The following is a 9,474-nucleotide window of genomic DNA, read 5'->3' on the forward strand; positions in this document are numbered from 1 at the left end:
GGACTAAGGGCTCCTCCCCCTGGTCCGGCCTGGGGGCGGGGCGGGGGCGGGGCGGGACTAATGGCTCCTCCCCCTGGTCCGGCCTGGGGGCGGGGGCGGGGCCGGACTAAGGGCTCCTCCCCTGGTCCGGCCCCAGGCCGCAGGGCAGCCCTACGAGCAGTACGCCAAGATGATCTTCATGGAGCTGAACGACGCGTGGGCCGAGTTCGAGAGCCAGGGCTCCCGGCCCCTCTTCTAAGCCTGTCGTGGTCGAGGCCGTGTGTGTGGCTCACGGAGCCTGAAGCTGCTGAGCTCAACCCCCGGGGGCCCGTCCGTGGCCGTCACGGCGTGGGCTAGTGTGGCCACCCCGGATCGCCGTGCCCACTGTCCTCGGTGGACTCGACAGACGCCGCTCCCCGGCATGAGAAGAAAGAGCGTTCCAAAGCCTCTGGTTTTCCTTTTCTTTTTCTGGTCCCAAAGGAAATGTTGATTACGCGCCCCCCGTAACTGTCACGGTTTGTGATTCCTTTCATTTTGTCCAGTGGCCAAGGCCTCTGCCCGCGGTAGAGTGCGCTGCTCAGCTGTCCTGCCCTGAACCCCGTGCGCGAACACTCCTTCTGTGTGTGATCAGCCTGGCGGCCGCCTGTACATAATTAAACTATTTTCCGATGACGCTTGTCTTGGCGCCGTGTGACCTTCTCTGGGCAGTGGTGCCGTCATCAGGCTGGTCTCGGCCCTGACCACGGAGCTGAGCACAGGAACCCGCCGGCGAGCAGCGGACTCGGGCCTCTGTGGGCCTCCGGGCAGCGTGGCTCTGGGTCTAGGGGTCGGCCCTCACCGTGAGCACTGGACAGGCCCCACGGTCACTGCGCATGGCCAGAACAGAACGATGCTGGCCCAAGTCCACGTCCCACCAGGTCCCTCCTCCGCAGAGGGGGGCGGGCATGGGCTCTTCGGATGCTGCTGTTGAGGAAATTCAAAGCAAGAGCTCCCTTTGATGAGAAGCCTGTTGAGGAGGTGCCGGCTGTCCAGTCCTGCATGGTCACTCTGTATGCGGGCTTGGGGGGGGGCCCCTGTCAGTACGAAGCTTTGGTCAGAAGTGATGTTACAAGCTCCCAGGGTCATCCTGCTCCTGTCCTGGGCTGGCCTGGGCCGAAGCTGCCACGCAGTCTGGTCAGCGCTGCAGGCCTCGGGGAGCTCGTGTGTGGTCCCTTTTGGCGGAGTCCAGTGTGATACTGGAGAGAAGGAGGATTCCGTGGACTGGAGAGGGGCAGCCTTTGCCCTGCGTCCCGTCGCATGGGTGGGATGTAGGAGTTGGTGTGGACTTGAACCATTGGTCAGTAAGGCCTGGGTGTCAGCCCGTAAACACCAAGTGGACAGCTCGCGTCCGGGCCGCCGCGAGCCCAGCACCAATGTCCCCAGGTAGAGGCCTCACCTAGAGTTGGACACCAGAAGCTCAGACCCCACCTTCCCCTGCCAGTGACCACATTGGCCCAAGACTCGCCAGCCCTGTGGGTGTGCAGCGCACGAGACCTGGGGCTCGGAGGAAGGAGAGGCTCTGGCGTTTTGCCCTGGGGTCCCGTGGCCGCAGGACCAAACCAGAGGCTGGGACCCCGCCTGCCCTCTGGCCCTTGGGCTTGGTCCCCTCCGCTCCCCTCCCAGCACCCCTGCAGCTCTGAGTCTGGATGGAGGGCGGGGCGGGGGGGGGGGGAAGAGAAGGTGGGTCTGGGCCTCGGCACCATCCCTTTGCAGAGGTGACGGGTTCCCACGGTGGTCTGGGGCCCCACACTGGTGCGGGCAGGCTCACTGTGTTTGTTATGCGTTCGCTGCTATTTTTAGTTTCCAGCTCTTTTAACAGATAATGAGCGGCCTAAATAGCTTCAGAGATTTCACATCAAAGCTGCTCTGGATCCGGCACCAGGGCCAGACCCTCCAGGAGCCCCTCCCCAGCCCGTGCTGCCCTGGGAGAGAGGAGCTGCGCAGCCCACCCGCCCCCTTAGTTTCTGCTTTTGGCACCAGCCCTAATTTACTTAGAGTGACATTCCAGAGGTTTCCACCTGCCCGGCCCACAGAGCTCTTAGCCTCCAGGCCACGGACCCAGTGTGGGGGCTGTTCCAGTGCCCTGGCCTGTCCCCTGACTGGGGGGCTGCAGTGATGAGTACAGCCAGCCCGTCATGGGTCCTGGGGGCGGGGGGCGACGGACTCAGATAAGGGACCCAGCAGAGGAGCTGCCTCCCCAGGCTGCCCCCTTCTATAAACCCAGGACCCCGTGTCCACCCCGGGTCTGCAGAGGATGCTCCACCCCCGGTGACTGGCGTCCTCGGCCACGGAGGGACACCGCTCTGCTGGGTGTGTGGCCCATGCCCCCCTCCCTGCCTGCTCCCAGACTGTGGGCGTTGCCTGCTCCCCGAGCCTGGGGTCCTGGCCGCGGTGTTCATGGATTTGTCTTTGTGCCCTAGTGACTCGTCCCCGTTCCTTCCAGCAACTGCTGTGTGTTTCTTGCGGCAACTTGGGGGTGGTTTCTGTGGTTCCCATGTAGGATGGTCTGAGAAGTCTTCCGTGTCTCCCTGACAAGGGGGCCCCTTCCAAGGCTGGCCACACCCTCAGGCAGCGTGGCCTCGGGCAGCGAGGCCTGTGTTCTCGGCTCCAGCGCAGAAAACGGCCTGGCCGGTAGAGCACACGACTCTTGATCTCAGGGTTGCGAGTTCGAGCCCCACGTTGGGTGTAGAGATTACTTTGAAAAAATAAAATCTTTAAAAAGAAAAAAAAGGAAAAGAAAACAGGCTTGAATTCTGTTTCCGCCTCATTTCTGGCAGATGCCCATTTGTGGGAAATAAATACTCGCTCATCCCACCCCTCCAGTGCCTGTGGCCGAGTCTGGGGGCCTTTCTGAGGGGTGGGGTCCAGCTCAGCTGCCCTGGTCACCTGCCTGGGGCCCCTGAAACAAAGGCCCTAGTCCGGGTCCCCCCAGGGTAGATCCATCAGGCCGTACAGGGCACTAGAGTGGCGGGGGGTCCCTGCTCAGCCTGCCCTTCCTGGCCCAGCTGCCATGGGGCCGAGTCCACTCACTCTGGGGTCTCCCTCAGAGACCTTCTGGGACCCCACCCCATTCCCTGCAGCCTGTAGGGTGACCACTGGGGCCTCAGGCCTATGTCCCCGGATCTGCAGAGGGTCCTGGGAGATGCACCCCACCCAGGACTGTGGGGCTGAGAACTCTGGGCCAGGAGGGACCCTCTGTCCCATCACTAAAGCTAGCTTGGACCCCCAGCAGATGTGGGCAGACCCCAGAGGTTGCCGTGGGTACTGCCAGGAGCAGCCTGGGCTGGGCCTCCCGGTCTTGGTGACAAGCTGCTGGGACAGGCAGGCCGGAAGGAGAGTGTCTTGGCCACCAGGAGGGCAGAGCAAAGACGCACACACACGGTCTGGTGTTGGTGTCCAGCCGAGCCCTGTGGCCCATGCACTCAGGCTGGGAGCGTCTCCTGGGCAGTGAGGAAGGCCCGGACAGGGTCTCCTCCCAAACAAATCCTGCTGGGTGGGGCCCCTTGGGGAGGAAGACCCCCTCCCCCCACCTGGAGCATCGGGAGGCTTGATTCTGCCTGGCTGCGGGGGAGGGGGGCGCCACGGGGACCCCCAGAGGTGGCCAGAGGTGTGGCCACGGCCCAGCTCAACCCAGCCGCGCAGAAGCGCTGAGAGCGTCCGCGGGCTCGTAGCTGGCTCAGCCAGGGTTGTTGATTGCACTGGTCAGGGTGGGACAAGGGTGTCCCCAGGTCAGTTTGCTCGGAGGTGGAGAGGCAGGGCTGTCTCTGGGAGGAACACTTGTCCAGACCCAGCTCACTGGTGGCCCTCTGGGTAGGCGCCTCAGTGCGGGGGGTGGGGGGGGTGCGTCTTGGAGGCTGGTCCACGTTGTACACGTGTTATTAGGGCGGACAATGCCCACAGTGCGGACAAACACCTTTATCTGTTCCGTCGGTGGGGGAGTCGGGCTGTTTGGCTCTGTGTCCCCCACTGAGGAGCCATCAGCCTTGTGTCCCCCACTGAGGAGCCATCAGCCTCTCCACGGCCCCTGTGCCCTTTGGTCTGGACACGGGCTTCTTGCCAGGGCACAGTGCGCTCATGTGCCATCCGCTAGTTGGGCGCACACCTTGCTGACCACCAATGTGAGGGCAGGACAGAGGCCCTTCTTGGGGCTCGGGGGGCCTCTGGGTCATGTCCTGCAGGGATGGAGTTGACCTGGGTGGTGTGAGCCCTTCCAGAGAGGCAGCGCCCCTGGCAGAGCCTGGCTGGTGAGCATTCCCTGTCGGAAAAGGCCTGGGAAGGAAGGACAGGAAGGTCCTAAGTCACCTTGGACGTCCTGCGGTGACCCTTGGACAGCAGGAGGGCTCCGGTGCTGAGCCCCCAGGCTCTGCTGCACCCTTCATACACGCAGGCCTTCGGGGCACCGTCAGAGCAGAGCGTGGGCCACGCCCCGGCTCTTTTCCAGCTCAGGTGCAGCCCAGACACCGGTCTCAGAAACAGAGGGACTGTCGTCCACCCCTGCTGCCGTGGTCCCAAGGACTTCTACCAGGAAGGCCCCCCCCGCTCAGCTCTCAGCAAGCTGTGCCCTGGAGCTGGGGGGGCTGTCCTGGGCCCCAGTCTGGTGGGGAGAGAGATGTTGGGGGGGCATCCAACTGTGGCCAGCCCAGCCCCCCCTGCTGTTCGGACAGCCCCACCACCCACTCTTGGTCTCTTTCCCCTAGGGTGGCCTCTCCACACCTTCAGCCTCAGCTGGACTGCCTACCTGGGGCACCTGTCTCCTTGCTCATAGGGGGCTCTGCAAGCAGGGTCCCTTGGCTCCATTGTCGCCCAACCCCGAGCTGCACCCTCAACCCTGGTTCTGCCTGACCCCACAGCCGGCATTCACACCCATGTCCAGGTGGGTCTGACCCTAGTGGACACTCCTCCAGCCACAGCCCCTGGGGAATCAGTGTGGGCTGCCCTCTGAGATGTTGAGGGCACAGGGTCGGGGTGGGGGCCTGGCCAAGTGGATGACCGCCCATCAGCTGCCCACAGGGGCTGAGGTCAGTGTCAGAGTCTGGCCCTCCATTCAGCCCTCGTCCCCCACTTTGCACCCCTTGCGAGCCGCACATCCCAGCTCCAGGCTCACCTGCCAAGAGCCAAAGCTGCAGGGGGGAGTGAGGCGGTGCTGACCGGGGGCTGATGGGTCAGTGCAAAGGGGACACCTGTCCTCAAGGACAGGGGCTCTGCTGCGAGTTGTCCCGACTAGAGGCTGAGCCAGGGGGTGCAGCCCAGCGCCCTGCTGCAGCTCACGTGTTCAGCCACCTCAGCGTCAGGCAGGAGATCAAGCCGTTGTCTGTGTGAGGTCTTTGCCCGCCGCCCTTCGAAGCAGCAAAATCGGCCTGAGAGATGGTCCCCAGACCAGCAGCCACATGGCTGCCCCAGGGGAACGGGGTGGGGGTGAGCCCCCATCACACAAGCTGAGGACACACTCGTCCCCAGAGGTCACAGGAGGCGCCACGGGCTTGGCACCTGCGTCTCCACCACACCCGCTCCTGGCCGGCTCTGCCCAGGCCTCTGTCAGAACAGGCGGATGGCATGGCCTCCGCCCTTTCAGGCACCGCTCGCCCCTTCCCAGGAGCTGGAGAGAAGGGGGCAGAGATGTATGGAAGGAGCTGTCTGGGGAGACTCTGGCTCGAGGGGGAGGACACAGGTGTGTCCACTGGTTCCCGCTGACGGAGCACAATGCAGCCGTGGTGTGTCGCGAGTGGGTGAGGGTGGGGTGGGCCGGGGGTGGTGCAGAGCTTGGACAGGACGGGGCACTCCCAGGGCAGCTAAGGGGCCACTGGAGGACAGTCCTGCTTGTGGAGCTCACCTGCCCCAGCCCAGGCCCTGACCTAGGATCGCCTCCACTGGCCACCTGGGGCAGAGCCCGGATGGGATCATCTTCCTGGACACAGGCCCCCAGGACAGGTAGGGGGGGTGGGAGGTGGTTCCGGACGCTCGGCCAGGCCCTGGGCAGGCTGCAGGCCAGGCCACCAGGTCCCGGGCGGCGGGTCTGGGTGGCCCCCTGCCAGGGCCGGGGCCGCCCCCAAGGCTTCCCGGCGTCCCGCTGGCCAGGACAAGGCACCGTCCAAGTGTGGCCTGGTTGCCTCTTCCACGGGGTCCCAGCGGTCCACCCCGTGCCCCTGCCCTGCTGGCCTGGAACGCCGCCCCTGGGCGGCCAAGGGGGCTGGTTGGTCCTGTGGTGTGGGATGCCTTCCGTGTTTATTGTCCTGTCTCCTGCACGCAGTCCTGGGAGTGCCTCCCTCCCCAGGTCTGAAGTCCTCCTCCTGAGGAAGGGACACCGGGTCCTCTCGGGTTCCCACAGAAGCCCTTGTTTCATGGCCAGCATGGTGAGGTTGGGTGGGCAGTCTCCTTCTCTGGACCACAGGATGGGGTCGCACCTTCCAGATGCGCCCCTGGCCCTGGACAGGCGGTGTGCACCGCCCCCCCCCCCCACCGCGGGCACAACGCAGACCCTCCCCCACCCTGGATGGGGACTTATTTCCATTCTGCTTGGAATGCGGCCCCGCCCCGCCAGGTCTGGGTGACACTGGGTCATTCAGCCTGAAGCCCAAATGTCTGCTGAGGCCTGGCTTAGACATCAGCTAATGAAGCCCCCAGGTCTCCGTCCCCCCCAGAGTCTCTGTTTTCCCCCCAACCAGTTCCCATCTCCCCTGGTCTCCATCCCCCCGCCCCGGTCTCCGGTCTCCGGTCCCCGTCCCCCCTGGGCTCCGTCCCCCTTCCGGGCTCCGTCCCCCCAGTCTCTGGTCCCCGCCCCCCTCCCCCGGTGTCCATCCCTTGGCCGTGTGGTGAACCTTCTGCCGTGTCTTGGCCATCGGCTCCTGGAGAAGCTGGACCAGCAGCGGCCTTTGCCTTCCTCACAGCAACCACCCCAGAGCAGCACCTGGGAAGGACAGCAGTTAGCACATGGGGGTGGGGGTGGGCAGAGCGGGAGGTCCCCTGTCTCAGGCTGGCCCCAGGGGTGATGGAGGAACAGATGGTGGCTTGGACTCTGCCACTGGGGCGGCGGTCCTGGTCCTTCGTCCCCTCGGGGGTGCGTCCAAGGGTCCTTCAGGCCTGGGACCCCAGAGGGCTCCACTTTCCTGAGTGGGTGCAGGCCCAGGCTGTCCACTGCAAGGGGCTCCCCGTCCACCCCCAGACCACGCAGGAGCCCTTGAAGCAGTGGGGTGCAGACAGGGTAGAGGGACAAAGGGAAGAAAGCCTGGTTGTGGGGCTTTCGGTGGTGTGAGTGTTCCCACGGAGGCTGATTGCAAGCCACCGAGGGAAGTCACCGAACCTGACCCCTCTCTCCAGCTCGGCGCCCGCGCTGGGCGCATGCCAGACTGCAGGGACCTCAAGCTCCCGCTGAGAAGGAACTGCCCCACAGCGAGGCCTACACCAGCAGTCCTGCAGGCACTGAGTTAGCCACCTGACCTTCCCAGCCCCAGGACCCAAGCACAGCCAGAAGGTCAAGACCCAGGAGGCAGGAGGATCCAGCCAAGCCCTGCACCTCCTTCCCAGGTGAGCCAGTGGGCATCCCAGCAGGACCCAGGGGGGCCTCCCTGTGCTCTGGGCGTCGCTGGACAGGGGACCTGGGTCTGGCAGCCACCAGGCAGCCTCAGCCAGCAGGGCCGTGCTTCTGTCTGGCGCTTGCGTTCCTAAGAGGGGTTTCTCTAGCCTGGAGCGCCCCTGCAAGGGCCAGTTCTGTTGTTGGCTGGCTGAGTCCAGGCTGGATCAGGGTCACTGGCTGACTCCGCCCCGCCAAGCCTCCAGGGGACCCTGTGCAAACCGCCCCCCCGCCCCTGAGGACGCCAGAGGCCCTCTCAGCACCCCTGCCAGCCCACATTTGTGGCTCATGCCTGTGCTTGCGCAGGCAGGCATCCCCTGTCTGGGGGCTGAGCCTGGCTCAGGTCAGGGCTGGGAAGTACAGTGCAGAAGAAGGTTCTGTTACAGGGACCCACTGGGCTTGGTCCTCGGGGCAGGTCCGGTGGCTCCTTCGAGGGTGGAGGAGGCCTCTGGGGTGGTGCAGAGTGAACTTGGGGGGTGGGCAGGAGAACTTGGGGGGCCATTTGCGGAGCAAGAACATCTGGTCTGCAGCTCAGGGAGGTCCTCCGGTGGGGGTCGTATGACAGGTTCCAGGGAGGGACCATTGGTCAGAGAGTCAGGGGCCCAGAGCCCCCGGCTTGATGTCACCACCAAACCAGTGGACGTGACCAGATGTCCCTCAAGGCTTAGAGATGCCCCAGGGCATTCACCCAGCCTGGACATTTGTTTCGGGGCCCGCTGTCCTGGTGACTGCAGAGGAGACCCTGGTGGGACAGGCACAGGCATGCCCAGGCCCAGCCCCCTAGGCTCTGGAGCTGCAGTGAGGGGCACGAGGACCCCTCTGGAGGCCTGGGCTCCCAGAGGGTAGAGGCCTTCAGCTCCAGGAGCAAACTCATCCCTGCCCCAGCATCCTCCATGCCTCCCGTCCCTCACCCAGGCTGCCGATGTCCACTCAGGGTCGTCCTGGAGCCTCTGTGCAGCCCCTGCCCCACGGTGGCCAGAGAGAGGCTGAATTCTACGTCCAAGCCCATGCAGGGTATTTCTATGTTGGAGCACAGAGGGGCTGCTCTAGGGAAGCTGCCCGTGGTGGGATGCGGGGGGCGCCTCACAGCCCCTGCTGACCCCTCTGTGCCTTCCCTTGGCCCCTGCACTGTCCCCTTCCCTGAGCATCTCTGAAACGCATGCCTCCCTGTTCTGATACCCTGCAGGTGACTCAGAGACCCCACCAGCTCTGCCCGCGCCCCCCCGCCCCCGCCACCCCAGGGCTGTGTTGGCAGTGACCGGAGCCTGTGAAGAGGAAGGCGCTGGTCAACGGCGAGATTAGCATGGAGCCGGGGAGTGAGGTGACCTTGGGCTGAGGGAGAGGCCCTGCGAAGGAAGGTGGACAGCGCCCGGGGTCTGGGGTCTGGGGTCTGAGGCCAATAGGGCAGGATCCATCACTGTGCTCTGAGCCCAGCTCCTCGGCCAGCTCCTCAGGAAAGTGGGGACCCAGGGGACCCCTTGTCTGCTGGGGATGGGGGCAGGGCCTCTGTGGAACCAGACGGTTGGGAAGAAAGTGCATTTCGTCACAAGACCCTGACCAGGCCTAGTGTGTCCCAGCACCAGGATGGGACCCCGGGCTGGGTGGCACCTCCAGCTTCACTCCCAGATGCTGACCCCGTGGCCAACTGGGCCCCAGAGGCGTTTCTTGCCCACAGTGGCGGGCGAAGGGGTCACGGCATCAGGCAGGCACACAAGGCCCCTGCACTCAGAGCCACGGTTCTAGCCCCCGCTCTGATGAAAGACAACCCTGGTCTCACTTTGCTTCTGCGTTTCCCATGTTATACCTTCCAGGCGGCAATGAAATCCAGCGGGAAACCAGCAGCGCGCACGGCGCCAGCGTTGGAGACTGAATCATTCAGCGTTAAATTA

General features: G+C 64.7%; 1 protein-coding gene across 8 annotated transcripts in view; it reads left to right on the top strand.

Moving 5' to 3' along the window:
• GAK (cyclin G associated kinase) overlaps positions 1-652 on the top strand; it is a 54,136-nt gene extending 53,484 nt beyond the window's left edge. For all 8 annotated transcript variants that reach the window (XM_035005515.1, XM_035005517.1, XM_035005516.1 and 5 more), the window contains one exon: positions 137-652. In XM_035005515.1, coding sequence (XP_034861406.1) covers positions 137-238 — 102 coding nt within the window. In that variant the 3' untranslated portion in view covers positions 239-652. The remainder of the gene's footprint in view (positions 1-136) is intronic.
• Positions 653-9,474: the final 8,822 nt, after the last annotated feature.

The sequence above is a fragment of the Mirounga leonina genome, unplaced genomic scaffold (assembly GCF_011800145.1).
Source record: "Mirounga leonina isolate KUSES-001 unplaced genomic scaffold, KU_Mleo_1.0 Mir_129, whole genome shotgun sequence".
Classification (NCBI taxonomy): Eukaryota; Metazoa; Chordata; class Mammalia; order Carnivora; family Phocidae; genus Mirounga; species Mirounga leonina.